Source organism: Mirounga leonina, unplaced genomic scaffold (genome assembly GCF_011800145.1).
Source record: "Mirounga leonina isolate KUSES-001 unplaced genomic scaffold, KU_Mleo_1.0 Mir_101664, whole genome shotgun sequence".
NCBI classification, from domain to species: domain Eukaryota; kingdom Metazoa; phylum Chordata; class Mammalia; order Carnivora; family Phocidae; genus Mirounga; species Mirounga leonina.
Window position 1 is genome coordinate 20,747,133 of NW_023270175.1, and position 23,262 is coordinate 20,770,394.

The 23,262-nt window shown below is 39.6% G+C and overlaps 1 protein-coding gene across 2 annotated transcripts in view; it reads left to right on the forward strand.

Annotated features, from left to right (window-relative positions):
- SLC25A14 (solute carrier family 25 member 14) overlaps positions 1-10,285 on the forward strand; it is a 31,119-nt gene extending 20,834 nt beyond the window's left edge. The window contains exons 8-11 of one of the 2 annotated variants that reach the window (XM_035008618.1): positions 688-812; positions 1,900-2,035; positions 8,784-8,864; positions 9,841-10,285. In XM_035008618.1, coding sequence (XP_034864509.1) covers positions 688-812; positions 1,900-2,035; positions 8,784-8,864; positions 9,841-9,882 — 384 coding nt within the window. In that variant the 3' untranslated portion in view covers positions 9,883-10,285. The remainder of the gene's footprint in view (positions 1-687; positions 813-1,899; positions 2,036-8,783; positions 8,865-9,840) is intronic. The other variant, XM_035008627.1, reaches the window with a different exon arrangement.
- The last annotated feature ends 12,977 nt before the right edge of the window (positions 10,286-23,262 follow it).

The following is a 23,262-nucleotide window of genomic DNA, read 5'->3' on the forward strand; positions in this document are numbered from 1 at the left end:
ATTCCCAAAGTATTTTCCACAGTGGCTGCCCCCCATGTTACATTCCCACCAGCAGTGTATAAGGGTTTCAATTTCTCCACATCGTCACCAATACTTTTTATTATTATTATTATAGCCATCCTACTGGTGTGTAGTAGTATGTCACTGTGATTTTGATTTGTCTTTTCTAATGACTGATGATGTTGAACATATTTTCTTAATGCTTATTGTCCATTTGTGTATCTTCTTTGAGGACATGTTTATTCAGATATTTTGCCCATTTTTAAATTGGGTGGTTTGTCTTTTTATTGTTGTTTTGTAAGAGTTCTTTATACATTCTGGCTACTAGCCCCTTATCAGATATATGATTTGCAAGTATTTCCTCCCATTATGTGGGCTGTCTTTTCACTTTCTTGGTGATACCCTTTGAATCACAAAAATGTTTAATTGTGATGAAGTCCGTTTTATTTTTGTTTCTTTTGTCACTTGTGCTTTTGGTGTCATACCAGTGATTTTATTTTTAGTACAGTAAGTGAATTGGGATTTATAAGTGTTCCACTATTAGCCACTGATTTGAAAGGATGGCCTCTGTACTTCAGACTTGGATTTTTATGTCACTTTGTAACTTCCAACCTATTTTCTTCACTTTTAGACTTATGTTACTACTTGTGTATTTCTTTGGTGTTTAATACCACTTATGTTTTGCAGGGTGTCGTCCCAACTGCTCAGCGGGCTGCCATCGTTGTGGGCGTGGAGCTGCCGGTCTATGATATTACAAAGAAGCACTTAATATTGTCAGGGGTGATGGGAGACACAATTTTAACTCACTTTGTGTAAGTGTGATAGGTTGTACTTGTTCCGTATTTCCATTATTTTGAGCACAAAAAGCATCTTTCACTGAAGTCCTTATATAGAATCAATAATGGGTACAGGTGGTCTAAATACCCCTGTCTTTCTTATCACCAGAACTTCGAGCCTTCCAGTACTTGTACAGAGATCCCAGATGCTATGGGTACTTTGGTACTTGGTAGCAGTGTCTATTACAATAGCCTATCAGATGTCTGTAGGATTTGAATTTGTTCATACACAGCCTCTGTATCTAAACTTATCTGTTATTTGCTCTGGTTAATTTTGGATCAGAAAGCAAACTTTTCTCAATGAGAATGAGAAAAAAGTGAAAATTTATAGGGCCTGTGAAACAAAACCACAGTTTTGGGCTGAAAACTGTTGCTAATCTCAATTTACATTCTCTTCATCTTACAACTTTTATGACACTTTACTGCTCAAATGCATTTGGTATATGATGCTGTGGTATGAAAACTTTATATAACTAATAGATGACTTGTGATACTTTCTGCTTAGGGATCTTGCTAGACTTAAAAATTGCTCCCCCCCCCCCAAAAGGCTGAGTTTTGGATTAAAAAGTGAAGGGGATAAATTTTTTTAAAAAAGATTTATCTATTCATTCTAGAGAGAGAAAATGAGTGAGTGGGGGGAGGGCAGAGAGAGAATCACCAAGCAGACTCCCTGCTGTGCACGGAGCCCAAGGGGCTCGATTCCACAACCCATGAGGTCATGACCTGAGCTGAAACCAAGAGTCAGAAGCTCAACCAATTGAGCCACCCAGGTGCCCCTAACTTTTTTTTAAGATTTTCTTTTCAAGTAAATATGGGGCTCAAACTTACTACCCAGAGATCAAGAGTTGCATACTTTACTGACTGAGCCAGCCAGACATCCCATGGAGATAACTTTTGAGTGATGTTTCTTTAGAAAATATTTCTCTTTAGATTGTAATGAAAGGGCAAGAGCCAGATTTTATCTGATGAGTCTGACTCACTGTACATTTATGCATTTATGTTTGGCTTAATTTCTGTTTAGTCACGGTTAGAAGTGAGGCAGTCTAAAAGTTTTCACCTTTAGTTCCAGCTTTACATGTGGCTTGGCTGGGGCTCTGGCTTCCAATCCAGTTGATGTGGTTCGAACTCGCATGATGAACCAGAGGGCAATCGTGGGACATGTGGACCTCTACAAGGGTACTTTGGATGGTATTTTAAAGGTATACACACTGTAGACTTGTTTTACATTTTTAATTTTCTTTGATATCTCAGACATTCATTCCTTATTCTTAGTTGCTATGTATCATTTTGAAGATGGAAGAATCATGATGTATATATTTAATAGCCTCTCAGAGTAATTCCCAGGTAGAAAAGCTATCTCTTTGGCAATCTGCTGATACACATTGGTCCTTAATATTATTATTCCAATTTGAATGCTTGAGACTGCAGGATACTTTTATTGATAGTACCTTGTAGAATTATTGACAGAAGGGACTTAACATATCCCACATTTGCCTGCTTCAGACAAGACGGAGACCCTGTAGTAGAAAATCCAGTACTCAATTTCAGTTTAGTATTGTGCTGTTGTTCAGACTTTGCCTTTGAAAAGTTTCTGCTCTTATATTTGTAGGAAGCTGAATATCATAAATGTATGATGTAATCACTAGTGATCATCCTTCTACAAAAAGCAAATTTGCGGCTAAAATATGACATTTCCATATGGTTTCTCTGCTGCTATCAGTTTAGTTTAACAACCATTTATTATCTACGAGGCACCATTTTGTAGATACAGAGAAATTAGAGTATACTGCAGGTGTGCAAACAACTAACACAGCTCGGTAAGTGATAAACTCAGGGACCTATGGGAGGGAATTTTAGTCTAATTTGGAAGTTTAGGATAGGCATCTTGAATAATAGTAACTCACGTCCATTGAATGCTTTACTGTGTATCAGAAACTGTCCTAATGAGACTTACATATATTCATTCACTTAATCCTCGTCATTATCCCATGAGGTAGATCCTGAAGCACTAACCTGACCAAGGTTTCACAGCTAGTGGGATTTCAGCTCAGACCATTTGGCTTCAAAACAACATTTTCAAGCTCTATACTATAGTGCTTTTCTCATGTTGATGGCTAAGGGTTAATTAAGTTATAAAGGATATTGAATGCCATGCTGAGGTGCTTGGGCTTTTTTCTTTTTACTTGATGAGGAGCTGTTGAAAGATTTTAATCAAGTCAGATTTGTATTTTAGGTCACTTTGGCTTTGTAGAGCCTGGATCTGAGATAGTGGTTCTCAGTCTTTGATGCACGATTGGAATCACCTGGGGAACTTTCACAGCTCCTGTGTCTACCTTTTCGACCAGTGAACTCAGAACTTCTGGGGGTAGGACCCAGGTTGAAAGTATTTTTAAAACTCCTCAGGTGATTGCAATGTTCACCTAAGGTTGAAAGTCATTAGTTTAAGGGGATAAGCCTGGAGCAGTGGTTCTTAAGACATTAACATGGAACCTAATTACCTGGAGGGCTTATTAAAATGCAGATGGCTGGTTGGGCCCTGTCACCAGAGGCCCCATCACCAGATTCTGATTCAGTAGGTCTGGAGTAGGACCTGAGAATTTGCATTTCTAACAGTTCTCAGGCAATATTGATGCTGCTAATCTGGGTACTACACTTTGAGAAGCACTGACTTAGAGATAGGGAAGCTGATTAGAGGGCTTTTATAGTAATCTAAGTTAGAGGCAATGAAGCCTGAACTTGAGCATTGTAGTGGGGATACAGAAGGTGGGATAAAGCTGAGAATAATTTAGTTGATAAAGTCAATAGGATTCGATTGACTGGGTGTGGAGAGGTGTGGGAGAAAGGAGGTGTCAGAGATATCTTCCTGGTTTTTTTGTTTTGGTGACCATGTGGTGATACTCACTGACAGGCATCACAGGAAGAGGAGCAGATTTTTTGGGAGACAGTACAGTTTTGGACACTTAGTTTGAAGTGCATGAGGAACACCCAGTGGATCTATTTGGATATCTTAGTCTTAACTCGGGGGGAGAGTTTGGGGGTATAGATAGGAGCCTGGGGAATCAGTAGTGTACAGGTGTTACCTAACTGTGGAGGGGAAGACCAAGGAGAAAAGGTAGAGGAATTCCCATCTTTTTTTGCCTTTATAGCACACTAGAGTATTATGAGCTCCTTCCATTAATAGTGATTCAGAGTAAATGATTCTCAGACTCTGGGGAGTAGAGTTTGGTAAAAGCCTCTCCTTAATATTTCTGACATGCTTATCCTTCCACGTGACAACTGGTGTAGGGACAAAGGTAGGGCCAAGGAAATAACTCTGGGGAGTACCGATTGCTAAGGGCTTGGCAGGTGGGGAAGCTAGGAAAGAAACCAAAAGATAACAGTCAAAAGATATGAGGAAACTTGAGTCATGGAAGCCAAGGGAGTAATGAGTTTCAAGAAGAGTACTTATTTAATGCCAACTGGAATAGAGAGATCCCGTATAAGACCTACAAAATATCTGTTGGATTTAATATGCTCTAGAGGAGGTTTGCTGGGTTGGTGTTTGCAAAAGCTAGATTGCATTGAGGAGTGTGTTTAATTATTCATTGAATACAAAAATGTTTAAGTCTTTTTTAAATTATTTATTTATTTGACACAGAGAGAGAGACAGCTAGAGAGGGAACACAAGCAGGGGGAGTGGGAGAGGGAGAAGCAGGCTTCCCATAGAGCAGGGAGCCCGATGTGGGGCTCGATCCCAGGACCCTGGGATCATGACCTGAGCCGAAGGCAGACGCTTAATGACTGAGCCACCCAGGCGCCCCCCAAAATGTTTAAGTCTTAAGTGCCAGGTGCTGTTCTAGTTGGGTGAACAAAAAGTTTCAGCCTTCATGACACGTGTAATAGAGACAGATAAACACATAGGAATCAAGGGTAAGTAGACAAGTGTAAAATGCTCTTTCAAGAAGGTTGGTTAAGAGGAGATAGAAGGTACAATAATAGAGTAATAGGTAGCATTTAGTGAATGCTTATTATGTGCCACACACTGTGGTATATCCTTTAACTCACAGTAACCCTATGGAATAGATATGTTTTCCATTTTTATAAAAAAGGGAACTCAGGTCAGAGTGGCTAAGTATTTACCCAAGATTACACACTTAATAAGTGGCAGATCTGGGACTTAAACCAGATTCTGATTCCAAAGTTTATATAACCACCATGTTGTGTTGTATTGGCAGAAACATATTTTCATATTGGCAGTAATCTTTACTTATATTTACTCATTCATTCACTTATTTGCTGTTGAAATTCTTTATAATGACTGCTCTATATTGTCATTATATATAATCACATCATGCTTTATTTTTTTCATCAGTAAGAGTCCCAGAGCACTAGTGAATGGAGTTAATGCATTCATCCTGACATTAGAAACAAACGGCAGCAAATCTTATCCTGTCACCTCTATCTTAAAACCTTTGGCCTCTCATTGACTGAAGGCTCTATATGATTTGGCCCCTTTTTCCTTCTACAGCTTTATTGCTGCTACCTTTATTCTACATTCCAGATGGACTGTACAAGTTCTGGTAGACTTTTTTTCATTCCCAAATTTTCATCCATGCCACATACTTTGTTAGATGCCCCCACACTAGCCTAAATATCCTTTTCACTTGGCTAGCTCCTATTCATTCTTCAGATCTCATTACTTTTTCATAAAGACCTTCCCTGACTGTTGAACTAGGTTATGTGTACATAGTTTCTTGTACTTGCTCTGTCAACATTTATTATATATATATATATTTTTTAAAGATTTTATTTATTTATTTGACAGAGAGAGACACAGTGAGAGAGGGAACACAAGCAGGGGGAGTGGGAGAGGGAGAAGCAGGCTTCCCGCTGAGCTGGGAGCCCGATGCGGGGCTTGATCCCAGGACCCTGGGATCATGACCTGAGCCGAAGGCAGCTGCTTAACAGCTGAGCCACCCAGGCGCCCCAACATTTATTATATTTTTTAAGACATCTTTTTTGAGAACTAATTTACATATCATAAAATTACCTATACAAAGTGGCTTTTGGTATATTCACAGGTATGTGTGACCATTATCACCACAGTTGATTTTAGAACATTTTCATGAATTCAAAAAGAAACCTTGTACCCTTTAGTTATCACCCCCCTTTTCCCTCCCTCCCTCCCAGTCCTAAAATACCACTAATCTACTTCCTGTCTCTGTAGATTTGCCTATTCTGGATATCTCATATAAATGGAATCATAGGATATGTGACCCTTTTGACTGGCTCCTTTCACTTACCATAATGTTTCAAGGTTCATTCATGTTGTAGTGTGTATCATTGTGTTTTTCTTTTTATGGCTGGAAAATATTCCATTGTATGATTATATCACATTTATTTACACTTGTTACATTTTATTGTAATTGCTTTTAATGTCCGTCTGTCCCCCTAGACTGTCCCCCTAGACATGTAAGTTCCATGAAGGCAGGGCTATGTGCATCTTAATCACTTTATCCACAGAAATTATTTATTGAATGGGTGCATAACTTTACGAAGTAGTCTGTTGTCTCTGTTATCTACAGAAGTTCTTGTTTGTTTTCACACAACTGCCTGAAGCCCAAAAGTGGGTCTCCCAGTCCTAATGTTCTAAAGGAGTTGGTCACTGTTTTGGGGCTCTTTAAAGATTCATATGGCTCATGGGAGTGTTAGAGATCCTCACTGTGTTTGTATGTTCATTTACTCAACAAATATTCATTAGGTATTTATAGGGAACTTTCTTGTGGCAGACAGTGTTAGGTGGTGGGGTTATAATGGTGAACAAGATAAACATAGTCCCTGTTGTCCTGGGGACCACATTCTAGTTGGGGGAGACAGACAATAAACACAAAAAATAATATAATTTTAGGTAGAAGTAAATGCTATGAAGACATTAACAGAGCATGAAACAGTGACTTGGTAATGATGGTAGGGAAATACTTCGGCTAGGCTAGCCAGGAAAATGCTGTGAGGAGGTGACATTTGAGCAGAAGTCTGAATGATGAGAAGAAGGTGGCCACATGAAAATCTGAGAGAAAAACATTTCATAAAGAAGGAACAGGTACAGAGGCCCTGAGTTGGGAATGAACTGGATATGTTCAAGGGTTAAAAAGAAGGCTGGTGTGGCTGAGTGTGGTAAATGAAGGAGAGAGTAGCAGGAAATGAAACTGGAGAGACTGGCAGAGGCTGAATCATGTAGGATCCTGCAGGTCATCGAAGAAAATATGCAATTAGGATGAAATCCACAGGGAAGCCATTGGAGAGCATCAGGCAGGAAAGTGACACTATGATTTAATACATAAATTAACTATTTATTATATTGGATTGTATCTCTAAGGTCCTTTGCCATTTTAGCAGTCTAACTCTAGGTTATCTGCATCTGGGCTTTATTTTGGCTGAATTTCACAATTTTCCAACATTAATTTTGGTCTGAGACCTTCAACATTGGCTGGTAATCCATTGGGGGGAAGCATATTACCACTCTGTTTCTATAAAAAGTGCCCTTACTCTGTTACTGTTGGCTCGAGAAAAGTGGTTATGATAATTATCTTGAGTATTCTAATCTATAGGATGGGATAGGGGACATTTATAAGTTTGGATTCTCATATTATTGTCTTATCCAAATATATCCATTTTTTAGTATAGTGGTGGATTTTACTTTACCAGTGGAAGGGCAGAATAACATTTTCAATGACCCAGTGCCTAACATACAGGAGTTACTTAATAGATATTTTAAAACAGTCTGTCCACTAAATAGGAACTGTTTCTGTTGGCTGAATTCAACACACACCACCAGTTTACGACCTTTAGTATGCATAATTTGTCATTTAATTTTAATAACCACTCAGTGGGTGTGTGTAGGGCTCCCACTGTATAAAACAGGAAACCTAAACTCAAAGCAATTCACACTGTTCCTCATGTAATCCTGAAAGCATTTGCATGAGGTAGTCCACGTTTCTGATGAAACAGAAGGATAGTGACTTACCCACCTCCCTATTCCCTTACCCTACTTCCGTTTTCCTACTAGAATTTGTCATTTCTGAATATAATATATATCAATCTGTGTATTTGTTTATCAGCTCTGCTGGAGTATGCACTCCATGAGGGGAGGAGCTGTATAAGTTCTCTCTTCCTGTATAACCAATCACTCCAAAACTCAGTGCCTTAAAACAACAAACATTATCTCGCTGTTCCGTGGGTCAGGAATTCAGAAGCAACCTAGCTCCATGATTTCAGCCTAGATTCTCTCATGAGATTGTAGTCAGATGTCAAGCTAGGGCTGCAGCCATCTGAAGGCTTGGCTGGAGCTGGGATATCTGCTTCAAAGATCACTCACATGGCTATTGGCAGGAAGCCTTATTTTCTCACCATTTGGGCCTCTCCTCATGACAGGACAGCTGGCTTTCTCTACTGTGAACAATTCAAGAGAGAAAAAGAAGCAAAAGCCTTTTAGATATAAAACATCTTTTACAACATAACGTGGAGGTGACAGAGTACTGCTGTATTCTCTTGGTGACACAGACCTCTCCTGGGATGTTGTGGGAGGGGTTACACAAGGGTATGAATAACTGGCGGTGGCTTTCATTGGGGTCATCTTGGAGGCTGGCTGCCACAGGTACTTCTCTGGTTTACTATAATAGTAATATTACTACTAATAATGTTACTATAATAGTAATAATAGTAAACTAGAGAAGAGTATAGTAAACATCAAGAAAGAGTACCTTGCATATAGAAGGTGCTTAAATATTTGTTGAATGAGTAGGTAGATTCAGAGTACATATGAATTCAAAATGTATGTCTTTAGAAAAACAGCATTCATGGAGCCATAAGTTGTTGGAGAGGGACATGGAAAAGGAGTACTAAAATAAAAGTTATTGTCAGTTATAAATAGTAAGGGGAAATCACTCTGTTTTTTATTATGTCCCTCAGATGTGGAAACATGAGGGATTTTTTGCACTCTATAAAGGATTTTGGCCAAACTGGCTTCGACTTGGACCCTGGAACATCATTGTATCCTTTTAGAATATGAGAATGAAATCCGATGCTTCAAGCTCCCAGGTAATTCTAGATTATGGGAAGGAAAATTTGATTATTGACACCTTTAGGCAAGTGAGAAACTGAAGCATTCTAATTGTGACCATTGAGGATGGAACTAATAGAGAAATGACTTTCAGCTGGAGTCTAGTACAAACTGAAGGCAGCAGAAAAGATATACCAAAATTTCCTCTTTAAAACAGAACAAGTACAACCAAAGCTGGAATGGGTTATGAAGTTTTTGGAAACCCTGTTGGGATTTGCCCTAGGAAAGTACATGCTGAGGTGGTCCGTATTTCCTACTCCTAACTATAGGACCAAAGTAATGGGAAATAATAAGACAGAAAACACTCTTAGAGCAAAGGAATCCAGGCCAAGTAGGGCTGTTTCCTCATGGGTGGATTTCCTTTCTTTAGCCATGTTTGAGTGCCTCCTCTGTGTAGAGAGATGAATTGGATATTGTGTGTAGTTTATGTGTATAGTGGTGAGTATTGCAGGGTTGAAAAATAACTCCTTGCCCTTGCGGAGACTATAGGTTGATGGAGATAGTATCTCTTCTCCCTCCTTGGGATTGATCTAATCACCTAAAGTCTGTAACAGTTACTCTTAGCATGGAATTATATATTGTCATTAATATTCTTTGGGGTGGAGGTGGTGGTGGTGGGTGTATCTGTGTGTGCGTGTGTCTGTGTGTGTCCCGTTTGCCCCTGAAGACGATAAGTATGTTAGTTTTAATCTGTTTTTATTACTACATGCCAAATCATAATGGGGACATGGTGGGCACTCAGCACATGCTTGACTTGCCAGGTATTGTTTTTAAAAAGACTTAAGCAAGTGCAACTCAGAAGAGCCCAGACTAAATACCTCAATGTAAGAGAATGCAGTACACAATTTTAGAACTTGGTTAGGTTTTCACTATCAATCCAGTGATCTTCCATGACTTACTCTTCAGTTTTTTATTACATACGAGCAGCTCAAGAGGCTTCAGATCTAAGGACTGAATTATATGTGAGCCAAGCCCTGCAACCTTTCTACTCTTTTCCCTTTTTCTGTGTTCTAATGTATTTTGACAAAGTTGTGTTTACTGAACCACTGATCTCCCAGGAGCCTCCTGATGGAAGAACTATAGGATGGTTCAAAATTGTTCATGTGTTTGTGTTACCATGTTAACTTTTTCCCTGAGAGGAAGTGTTAACATTGAGACTCTGGCCCCAGATTGGTATCTTCTATGAAGATGGATACTGATGGATGACATTCAACATGGCCTTCTTTTCAAATGTTGGTTAAATGTAGTTGGTTAGCCCCAGACTTGGGCTAGAGCAGAAGGCATAGGCCAGGGCAGTTACTGCTATGTATGTTTCAGACCTCGGTTCTCATTAAAGTATTTATTGGCAGAATCACTTTGGCTTTGTTTTCATTTACTGCTTTCTCTTTTGCCAGCTATTTAAGTTACATTCTCCAGAAAGTGATAAAGGTTACTATGAAATTGAGTCTGGACTCTTAAAGCACATTTATGGGAATAGACAAAGTGCATTGTGTTTTCCCACTGCCACTCGTCGTCATAATGCTACTTACTTGTAAACATCTGGTAAATGGTTCTTTCCTAAGCATGAATAACCAAACAAGTGGCTCATTTGGAAGTTTCTACAGATTAAATGTAAAAAGAGGCTTAAAATAGAACCTTGTGTCCAGGGTTCTAATTGTCTTATAGGCAAAAAGTTTTGGCTACTTTCTTGTACTAGAAAAGTGCCTAGCACATTGTAGGCACTCAGATATTTGTGGATGGAACTAGAGGGTGTTGGTATTACGCTAAGCGAAATAAATCAATCAGAGAAAGACAAGTATCATATGCTCTCACTCATATGTGGAATTTAAGAAACAAAACAGAGGATCATAGGGGAAGGGAGGGAAAAATAAAACAAGATGAAATCAGAGAGGGAGACAAACCATAAGAGACTCTTAATCATAGGAAACACTCATATGTGGAATATAAGAAACATTGCAGAGGATCATAGGGTAAGGGAGGGAAAACTGAATGGGAAGTCATCAGAGAGGGAGACAAACCATGAGAGGCTCTTAACTCTAGGAAACAAACAGGGTTGCTGGAGGGAAGGGGGCTAGGGTGATTGGGTGATAGACATTAAGGAGGGCACATGATATGATGGGTGTTACATGCAACTGATAAATTATTGAGCACGACATCTGAAACTAATGATGTACTATATGTTGGCTAACTGAATTTAAATAAAATAAAATAAAAATTTTAAAAAATTTAAAAAAATCACAGGAAACAAACAGGGTTGCTGGAGGGGAGGGTTACTGGAGGGAGGGGTGGGTTGCTGGATGGGATAGCTGGGTGGTGGACATTGGGGAGGGTGCGTGGTGTGGTGAGCACTGGGTATTATATAAGACTGATGGATCCCTGAACTCTGCCTCTGAAACTGGTAATGTACTGTATGTTAATTAATTGAATTTAAATTAAAAAAATTAAAAAGTATTTGTGGAATGAATAGTTTAGCTCTTCATCTTTATCCATTCATTGATTTGTTCAACAAACATTTATTGTGTGTCTATTATGTCCTAGATGCTGGGAATATAAAAGTAAGTTAAGAGAGAGTCTCTGTTTTCAAGCTCACATTATAGGAGGAGAAAGAGATATGTAAGTAGATAATTATAGTAGGTACTAAGTACTATGTGAAAGATGAACAAAGTGCTAGAAGCACGGAGAAGGGAACAGCCAGTTACCTAGGGGATTGGCCAAAGGCTTCATAGAAGAGATGACATTTGAGGTAAATAGCAGATGTTACCATATGGATAAGGCAGGGAAGGACATTCCAGGCAGGGAAATAGGGGAAAGTTCAGTAGCTAAAATGTAGGGCAGTGGTTTTCAAATACTGTGTGAGGCAGAATCTCCTGGAGATCTTGTGAAAATGTAGATTCTTACATTCCATTGCCCTCCTAACCTTATCTGGGGCAAAGGCATTTGCTTTCATCACGGATACTTGACACAGGTGGTCCTTGGACTACACTTTGGGAAGCACTTGTACAGAACTGTGGGCTGGAATGAAATGAAATAAGAATACTGTGACCAAAAGGGTCAAATTATGAGGGATCTTTATATGCACTAGGAAAGAGTTTGACTTTCTTATCCTGGAGTGGGGGGTAGGCAAAGGAAGTTAAAAATAGGGGAATAATATAACCAGCTTTTAATTTTAGGAGGATAACCCTGTTGTGGAGGGTAGCCTGGAGGGGAGCAACCCAAAAAAGGTTAAGACCCGCTGAAATCTACTCCTTTTTATGTACAGGTAGATAAAATACGGTCCACAAAAATGAAGACAGTTTGTCCTAAGTCACATAACTGGATTGTGGCAGATTTGAGACTAGCGCATAGTTCTCAGATTTCTTCTCTGTCTCATTCTACCACTCCACAGTGCTTTCTTAACTATCAGTTTAAAGTACTATCTTTTTAAAATTAATTTTAATATACTTTATTTTTTTAAAAGATTTTATTTATTTATTTGACAGCATGCACAAGCAGGGGGAGCAGCAGACAGAAGGAGAGGGAGAAACAGGCTTCCTGATGAGCAGGGAGCCCAATGCGGGGCTCGATCTCAGGACCTGGGATCATAACCTGAGCCGAAGGCAGTGACCCAATTGACTGAGCCACCCAGGCGCCCCAAATAGACTTTATTTTTAAAAGAAGTTTCAGGTTCATAGCAAAATTGTGTGGAAGGTACAGAGATTTCCTGTGTACCCCTAACCCTACTTTGAAATTCATCACCAGAGTGATTCATTTGTTACAGTTAGTGAATCTACAATGGCATATTATTATCACCCCAAAACCATTATCTACATTAGGATTCACTCTTAGGGTTATGCATTCTGTGGGTTTTGATGTGTGACATGTATCCATTGTTATAGTATATAGAATCGTTTCACTGCCCAAAAAATCCTCTGTGCTCTGCCCATTTATCCTTCCCTCTCCCCTAACCTCTGCAGTCCACTGATCCTTTTATGATCTCTATATTTTTGCCTTTTCCAGAGTGTTAGACAGTGGTATGTAGCCTTTTCAGATTGGCTTTTTTACTTAGTAATATGTACTTAAGTTCTTGTCTTTTCATGCCATGTCTTTTCATGGCTTGATAGCTCACTTTTTCTTTTCTTTTGGATGTACCACAGTGTATTTATCCATTTACCTACTAACGCATGTCTTGGTTGCTTCCAAGTTTTGGCATTTATGAATAAAGCTGCTATAAATACGTGCAAGTTTTCGTGTGGACACAAATTTCAACTCATTTGGGTAAATACCAAGAAGTACAATTGCTGGATGGTATTGTAAGAGTATGTTTAGTTTTGTAAGAAACTGCCAAACTGTCTTCCAATAGTAGCTGTACTGTTTTGCATTCCCACCAACAATGAACAAGAATTGCTCTTTCTCCACATCCTTGCCAGCTTTTGGTGGTGTCAGTGTTTTGGATTTTGACCATTCTTTTAGGTGTGCAGTGGTATCTCATTGTTTTCTTTGTTGTTTTTTTTTCTTATCAGTTGTCACTTTAAAAAGTTTTTTAAAGTTTTCAACTTTAATTTCAGGATAGTGAACATATAGTGTTATATTAGTTTCGGGTGTACAGTATAGTGATTCAGTAATTCTATACATTACTCATTACTCATATGATGAGTGTACTCTTACTGCTCGTCACCTAGTCCACCCATCCCCCCACCTCCCCTCTGGTAACCATCAGTTTGTTCTCTATAGTTAGGAGTCTGTTCCTTGGTTTGTCTCTTTCATTGTTTTTTCCTTTGTTCATTTGTTTAGTTTCTTAAATTCCACATATGAGTGGAATTGTATGGTGTTTGTGTTTCTCTAATGGACTTATTTTGCTTGGCACTATACTCTCTAGCTCCATCCATGTTGTTGCAAATGGCAAGATTTCATTCTTTTGATGGCTGAATAATATTCCATTGTGTACATATGCTTTTTAAGACTACTACACTAGTCAGATACCCTACTCATTCCTGAATAGATTAGCAAAAAGGAAGTCATTTTTTCACAAGGGTATAGACTGGAAGGTAGTTTCTTAAAGGGTTTATATATATTGGAAATTGGCATTCTATTCACCTCAGCTTAAATGTTATTCCTTTGGGGAAACCTTACATTGATTTTCTCTCTACCAGTCTAACTTTCTTCATTATAATTCTTTTTTTTTTTTAAAGATTTTATTTATTTGACAGAGAGAGACACAGCAAGAGAGGGAACACAAGCAAGGGGAGTGGGAGAGGGAGAAGCAGGCTTCCCGCTGAGCAGGGAGCCTGATGCAGGGCTTGGTCCCAGGACCCTGGGATCATGACCTGAGCTGAAGGTAGATGCTTAACGACTGAGCCACCCAGGCGCCCCTCATTATAATTCTTATGCCACATATTTATAACTACATACTATTATTTGTGTGATTATTTGATTAATATCAATATCTCCCATTAGTCCGTAAGCTCCATAAAAATAGGGATTCTGTTGATTTTGTTTACTGCTGTGTTCTCCATGCCTAGCACATATACTCAGTAAATATTTGTTAAATGAAAAAATGAATTTATCTGTATCCAAAGAGCTGATAAAATACCTAAAACATGGCAAAGATTAAACAAATACTGTGGGATTTAAATGGAATGAAATTAAGTTTTGAATTACTAGATAAGGCTGGAATGATAAAGAATAGGTTATTAAGGATAAATAGAGGTGCTTGGGGAGGGAGATGCACCTAATCTTTTATTTATTATTGTTATTGTTATTTTATATAATAAAGTAGGCTCCATCTCCAGTGTGGAGCCCAACGCAGGGCTTGAACTCATGACCCTGAGATCAAAACCTTAGCTGAGATCAAGAGTTGGATACTTAACCCACTGAGCCAGCCAGGTACCCTGATACACCTAATCTTTTTAATTGATTATCTGTTCAATCATTAAACAAATGTCCCTGCCTCATTGAGCTTACTGTGTACAGAAGGGAGATATAACAAAAAGATTAATGAGTAAAATATATAGTTTACTGGATGGTGATAAGTCATTTACAGAAAAATAAAGCAGGGGAGGGGGAATATTGGGGTAAGGTCACATACCGAGAAAGCCAAATTTAAGTCTATGGGGGTGAGAAAAGGAGCCATTCTAGGGTTAAAGCAAATGCAAAGTCTCTGAGGTGAGAGTCTACGTGGAGTCTAATGATTCAAGCAAGAAGTGATGATGGCTTGGATGAAGGTAGCAGCAGTGGAGGCTTTGAGAAGTGGTTGAAATTCATATATTTTGGAGAAGAGTGAATAATGACCCGCTAGGGCATAGAATGTGGGTTGTAAGAGAGAAAGTGAGCAGTGGTAAGGATTACTCCAAGACCCAAGTCTCTAGAAGGGCAGTATTGCCATAGAGATGGAGAAGGCTCTGGAAGGCACAGGTTGATTTTGTTTTTGGTCAGGAAAGTAGTAGTTTTGTTTTGTACATGTTAAGTTTGATGTGCCTACTAGATTTTAATACAGATGTAGAGTAGGCAGTGAGATGTGGAAGTGTGGAGTTCAGGGGAGAGGCATGGGCCAGGGATGTACATTTGGAAATCATCAGCATATAGATGGTGCTTAAAGCCATGATGAGATCACCAAGGGAGTGTCAGTAGCAAGAGAAGAGGTCTAAGAACTGAGCCTGGGCCAGTCCAGCATAAAACAGTTTGGGGAGGACATTGCAGAGGACACTGGTGATGACTAAGAATCAGTCTGAAGTATTAAAAAACCCAATATTTTAATGGTAGAAACAGAGTAAAAGGGCAGGAAGGGCCAATTATTTTCAATACAAAATTTGAAGAAAAAGAGTTTGAAGCTGATGATATCTTTATCCAAATTACCAAAGCTTTAAAGATTGATACCTTTATAGTAGCCATAATCATGGGTAGGTAATTCAAATTAAAGAATTTGACTTGTTATTTTTATTTTAGGTGTGTTATCCTATCCTATTCTTAGCCATGGATTAATACAGTAGCCCCTCGGATAACCAATATGATGAAGAGAGTATTTTGATTGAACACTAGGGACTAACCCATTTCTATAGTGAAATAGGCTACTACAGTAAGAGCGCCTCAGAGAGTAAGTAAGCGTCTCTTACCACAGAACATTTGAAGGGAATTATTTTACGTGTATGAAGAATTCAGTGTTTCACAAAAATATTCACCATAGAGTTCCCTTAAGTAATAGCTCCCCATTGTATATATGAATTGCAATTTTTGATTGAAAAATAACTTTTTAGGGACATAACGGTATGAAATAGACCCACCAGTGTCTTTTGAAGGGAGATTGATAAGGGAAATCTTTCAGAGTCCATGAGTACAAGGAAACAGTCTTTAAAGGGACTAAGGACTTTGGATGAAAACCTTTTTATCAGGGAGCCTGGGTGGCTCAGTCGATGAGCATCTGCCTTCAGCTCAGGTCATGATCCCAGGGGGCTGGGATCGAGCCCTGCATCGGGCTCTCTGCTCTGCAGGAAGCCTGCTTCTCCCTCTCCCTCTCCCCCCGCTTGTGTTCCCTCTCTCGCTGTGTCTCTCTCTGTCAAATAAATAAAATCTTAAAAAAAAAACAACCTTTTGGTCAAAAAACAAAATAAGACAAACTCTTTGTACTGTCAGCTCAATTTGTGTGTAAACTTAAAACTGTTCTAAAAAACAAAGTCTGTTGGGGCGCCTGGGTGGTCATTCGGTTAAGCGTCTGCCTTCGGCTCGGGTCATGATCTCAGGGTCCTGGGATCAAGCTCCACATCAGGCTTCCTGCTCAGCGGAGAGTCTGCTTCTCCTCTCTCTGCTCCTCCCCCCACTGCTCGTGCTCTCTCTCTCAAATAAATAAAGTCTTTAAAAAATCAATAAGAAATGAAGTCTATTAATTTTTCAAAAATGCTAGAATGAAAAGGTGTAACACAAAGATGAGCAGGCACCACTGATGTGGTAGAGAAATGATTTTCCCAGGTAAAAAGCCCAGCATATTAAAAAGAAAGCCAGACAGTAACAGGAGTTGGTGAGGATGTGAAGAAATTGGAACTTGTACATTGCAGGAGAGGTTGTAAAATGATGTAGCCCTTTTGGAACACAGTTGGGCACATTCTCAAAAGTTAGACATAAGATTACCATTAGGCCCAGTAATTCTGTACCCAAAAGAATTGAAAACAGGGACTCAGATACTTGTACACCAATGTTCATTACAGCATTATTCATAATAACGAAAAGATGGAAACAACCGAAATATCTATCAACTGATGAATGGATAAACAAATTGTGGTATATCCATACAATGGCGTATTCAGCTGTAAAGAGGTATGAAGGGCTGACAACGTTGCTACAACATGGACGAACCTTGAAAACATGTTAAATGCTAGAAGTAGACACAAAAGTCCACCTGTTGTTATGATCCCAGTTTTATTTCTTTATTTTTAAAGATTTTATTTATTTGAGAGAATGAGAGAGCCCAACCGGGGGTGGGGCATGCGGGGAGGAGCAGAGGGAGAGGGAGCAGACTCCCCGCTGAGCAGGGAGCCCAGTTCGGGGCTCAATCCCAGGACCCCGGGATCATGACCTGAGCCAAAGACAGACGCTTAGTCAACTGAGCCACCCAGGCGCTCCTGTATGATCCCAGTTTTATTTTTTTATTTTTTATTTTTAAAGATTTTATTTATTTGACAGAGGGAGACACAGCAAGAGAGGGGACACAAGGAGGGGGAGTGGGAGAAAGGAGGTCAATAGCTGTGGTGGGTCACTCTTTGACACTTCACTGTAACACTGGCTTTAAATTATTTTCCTGGCGACCTGTAACTGCAAATATATAATTTCCCTCTTATTCTCCACTTTCTACTTCTTCCCTCTCTTTTCTCTGTTGGCCTTCTCCACAACCTCCTTCCTCACGAGCCCACCCCTTCTTTCTCCAGTCTAAGTGAGCGCAATTCACCATACACACAGGAACTTGTTTTTGTTGTATGTTGTTATATTTGTTGAAGAACTTGGAATTATTGATAAAGAAGCCACTAGTTTGAAATGGAATAACTTGGACATGGGGCTAGACTTCTCACCCTCTCTCCTCCAGCACAAACAAATGTGTTGTTAGGCTTATAAACAGATTTATGGGAGGAATGATTAAACTACTAAGAACCTGATTATAAATACTTATTTTCTATTTACTAAAGCATATCACTTGAGGGGTAATATTTTTGCTAGCCCAGCCCAGTCAGAATATTGCATGTAGGTTAAAGTCATAAAATTGCTTTTTAAAAAACAAATATCTTTGGGGTGCCTGGGTGGCTCAGTCGTTAGGCGTCTGCCTTTGGCTCAGGTCATGATCCCAGGGTCCTGGGATCGAGCCCCGCATCGGGCTCCCTGCTCGGCGGGAAACCTGCTTCTCCCTCTCCCACTCCCCCTGCTTGTGTTCCCTCTCTTGCTGTGTCTCTCTCTGTCAAATAAATAAATAAAATCTTTAAAAACAAACAAACAAACAAAACCCAAATATCTTCTTATAGTAGCTACTCTGTATTAATTCCTGAGATTTCACTAGAGGATGTTTCTTCTAATAACTTTCTCAGCATCAGAATTCAGTTGTATTTTGGGCTGTGCCTAACTCACTATAAACACTCTTTATGCATTCTTTCCTGTTTATTTAGCAAATAAGAAAAACAATTTAATGCATCATTGCTTAACATTACTAAGAGAGGGGCGCCTGGGTGGCTCAGTCGGTTAAGCGTCTGCCTTCGGCTCAGGTCATGATCCCAGGGTCCTGGGATCGAGCCCTGCATCGGGCTCCCTGCTCAGCGGGAAGCCTGCTTCTCCCTCTCCCTCTGCCGCTCCCCCTGCTTGTGCTCTCTCTCTGTCAAATAAATAAAAATAAAACCTTAAAAAAAAGATTACTAAGGGACCTGGTAATCTTAAAGTGGTAGTTGGAATTTTGGATTATGAATCTTTTCCACACTTGAAATAACCTCATAGCCATTTGGCTATAGTTTCTTGGTTTAGGTTTCTTACTTTTTTTTTTTTTTGAGAGAGCATGCCAGCAAGGGGGGTGGGGGCAGAGGGAGAAGGAGAGAGAGAATGTCAAGCAGGCTTCACACCCAGCACAGAGCCCGACACGAGGCTCGATCTCATGACCTGAGCCAGGATGAAGAGTCGGATGCTCAATTGTCTGAGCAACCCAGGTGCCCCTAGTTGTCTTACTTTTTGAGCCACTTCTGAGATGACATGACACCAGTTTGCTTTCCTATAGAAAGTGCTTTAGTATTTGTTGAATGGCTCAGTGGGCAAATCTGCAAAAATATTATGAGTGGTAAAAGCACAATGAACAGCTTTACAAGACAGTGTGGCATTTTATTGGGCCAACGACTGTTATCTCTGCATGTTTATCAGCTTTTTAGTACCTTAATGTCAACACAACCGAGACAGAACTGGAACTGATACAGATTTATTATAGTAAATAGGAAATATGATTCAATCATGGGATTGTTGGGCAACATACACCAAATAAAAATAAACCTAAACCAATAAAGAGACTGTCCTCAGGCTCTGGGTCTTACATGACTTTAGTCCCCTCCTGTGTGTTGGAGCAAATGGATCCTGCCTGCCCTATTGTGTAGAAGGCATTTTCCAGAACCAGGAACTGCTTTGTCATTAAAACAGACTCAGACCCTTAACATCTGCATTGGTTGTTTCTAGGACTCCTCATGAGAGGGCTCTTTGAGCCCAGTGGCTGATTATGGTCCCAACAGCTTGTAAAGCCAGTGAACATATGGCTGGGTAGTAGCATGTTAAGCTCATGCGCTTTACCCTGCACGGTTGATCCATTAGGTGGAGCACACCTTTCACTTTCAGCAACTCAGCAAAACTATGGCTTCAAGATCTCATGTGCATCACGACCGGTCTCCTGGCTCCATGTGATTATGTGTTCATATTCTCATGCCTACTTAGCATTTTATGGTGTTGCACAAAGCAACTAACTCAGAAAATTTGAAGAGTGAAAACACACTGAAATTGATACCTGAATATTACACAGTGCCATATTGATGATGCAGTTTTAAGAGGTGTTCTTAAACTGCTGTGTCCCATTAATCCAGATTTCTAAATCTGCAGATTAACTCTAGCAGTAGGATGTGTCAATAGGCTTTCTTTTGTAAACAAACAACAACAAACAACTGGTTAAACCCTTGGCATGGTTTATGCCTTCAGAAACCATGTACTTTTATTTCTTTGAGATATTCATATCAGTGTGGTCTTTTCATTTGTGGCTTGCTCTTGACTTCTCTTAACAAATATCTTAGGCAAATGTTACACTTTAAGAAATGCCAGCAAAAATATGAATCAAAATTCTTATATATGTTTAATGCTCCTTGACCTGGTAATACTTCTTTGTAGAATTTATCCTAAGGAATTAAACAGATGTGTCAAAGATTTATACACAAAGGTATTTATAGGGGTATTATAACAGTGAGATATTGGAAATAACAAATGTACAACTATAGGGAAATGGTTAGAATATTATATACTCATATGTTGAAATAACATGCAACCATTACCAGTCATGGTTTTTAAAAATTTATTTATTTATTTATTTTAGAGCAAGCGAGCACAGGGAGGGGCAGAGGGAGAGAGAAACTCCAGCAGACTCCTCTCTGAGCTCAGAGAGGGACACGGGGCTCAATCTCAAGACTCTGAGAGCACGACCCGAGCCGAAACCAGGAGTTGGATGCTTAACCAACTGCACCACCCAGGGGCCCCACGAGTCGTGTTTTTGAAGAAAAGTTAATTACATAGGAAAATATGCGCAATATAATGTTAAGTCAAGAAAACACATAGAGAATAACAGTGATCATCCCTGGATGGTACAATTACGGGGAACTTTATGATTTTCTGTATTTTCAAAAATTTCTGAAATGAACAAAGATTATTTTTATAATCAGAAAAGAATAACGAACCTCATATATACCATCATCATATATCTCTGAAAGAAATCCCAGCAAAGCTGGGGAAATTTTAGCACCTAGCTCTCAAAAAATGTTTGTGGAGTAAGTAGATAGATAGATGGACAGATGAATGAATGAATAACAGTTGACACTTGTAGGTACCATTTTCTAGTTTATATGACTGCAGAAATAACAAATGATTTGTTAATTAAAAGGAGAAGATTCCAGACCAGGCAGCAGTTTGAAGGATGGCATGGGAGGTACTGAAGGAGTCACAAAATGAGTGGCTGATGGCAGCTAAGGAGTTGTGGTCTGGCCTTGGGTCCATTGCTGCTCTTGTTGCCCAGCTATCAACACCATGTTTCTTCATGTTCTATGTGTGTCCTTGAAATATAACTTGTGCTTGCTATTTTCATTGGTCTCTATTCAGTTTGGCCATTGATTGAGCAAGTGTGAATGAAATCAAAGTCACGAGTTCATTTTCCATTTGAATCAGTAAATACTTTTCCATATGGGGAGAAGATATCCCAAGGCTAACTCTGGCTGGCCAACTCTCAGAGATGGGCTTATTACACAAGCAGGAGAGTTTGGTAGATCAGGGCAACCTGCCTCTACCACTTGTGAGACCACTCAAAATGCCCCCGGACAGAGGATTGTGTGTTCTTATGTATTGGAGAGTAGTCCTCTGAAACAGGTGTGCTATGCATAATGTTAGCTACCCAAAGAAGTAGCAGAAAACTTAGTCATGTTGCAGTTTTTATAACAAATTCACAAGCTCTTTATGGTAATTATAAATGGAACCGATTGACCTACATTCTGTCCTTGTAATATCTTTTGGCTATTTTGATCAAATTGCTGAACAGGATCTGGCAAGTCCACCAGGAGACAGCGTCAGAAAATCTAAATGTTTCCTCCCCAATGCATTCCCTTACCTGTGCCGGAGCCTACATCAAAGAGCCATTAGATTTTGCATAGCATTCTGTATCTCTGCTCTTGGTGGCTTATTAAATACCGTGTCCATGATTGCAGTTACTCTTAAACCCAAGTGTATGATAATAGTGCCTTGTTTGTATCTGCTGTCTCTTGATCCTGCTAAGGTATTAGATTTACTGTTTGTCTTTTTCAACCTGAGTCATCTCTCATCACTCATTTTCAAAAACATTCAGGGGTTGAGGAATTCACAGTTTGGAGCCTAATTGTCCTTGTCCTGGTGGCCATATCTACAGATATGACAGACTCCCTAAATTGGTCAGCTAAATATTTTATTCTTCAGGATTTTTAAGGATGAGGAAGAGAACATTTTCTGAGTACTAACCATCTGCTGTAGTTTACTAGGCATTTTCCCATACATTATCTGAGCTAATCTTCTCTATAATCATATAAGGTAGGCATTATTACCCCGGTTTTACAAATGAGGAAACTGTAGCTTTGACAGTTTAAACAAATGAATCATAATTTGAACACTGGTCTATCGGACTTCAAAGCCTGTGATTTTTCTACTCAACATACTGCCTCCCAGGGATAGCAAGGTTTCTTACACTGAACCTAACAAACAACACAGCAGTCACTTAGCTTCCCCTCAGCTCCTGCCTTTCTCCTGTAACTGACTAATTTCCATTCCACTTTGCTTGTATTACCTTGGCAGGATCAGTCCTTTGCAGCAAGGCCAGGAAGTTAAGCTTTGAACCACCAGTAAGGAGGGCATGGATTTGAGCCAGCTTCCCATCTTGTCCCCAAACCCAGTTACTGTTTGTGTTTTACATAGTTCCCAGTAACTCCTACCCCAGTCCAAGAGGGTGCCTTACTGGTGGCCTAAGTGGTACTTGCTGGGTGCTCAGCACTTCAAAGCACATGGGGTTCCATCATCCACTTGGAAGCCAAAAAGTTCTTCAGTTGTAGGAACATAAAGCCTGCTGCGGTGAAGGCACACACGATTCTCCTCTGGGCCAGAGTGGCAAGCAAAGCAACCGCAAAAAAAAAAAAAAAAAAAAAAAAAAGTCTACCAAAGGAGGGTTGGTGTGTATTAGAATAGATCAGTGAGCAACAGACCATTTGTGCTGAAGGAAGAGGGTGAAAATAGAGAGAAGGGAATTTTCCAGAGTATGGAAATGGAAAGGGACGATCATGAACCTCCAAACAACCGAGGGAAGCCAGCGGGGCATTAATCTAAGACTGAAGGGGAATTAAAACCCAAGTGCAAAATATCATGGTGTGGTGCCATCCTTTGGAGAGGAGGATGGCCAGATTCCCTCCTGGTTCCGAACATTATAGTTTCAGATCTGAATGAAAAATTTCATGGGCCTCTTGGCATTAGCCTTTACACATGGGATTCAGATGCATCCTCAGGCCATCAATTTACACATATCAAGGGGTTAACCTTCCAAGGTTGTTTTGGCACCAAATCCCAGACAAATTTAATCCATTC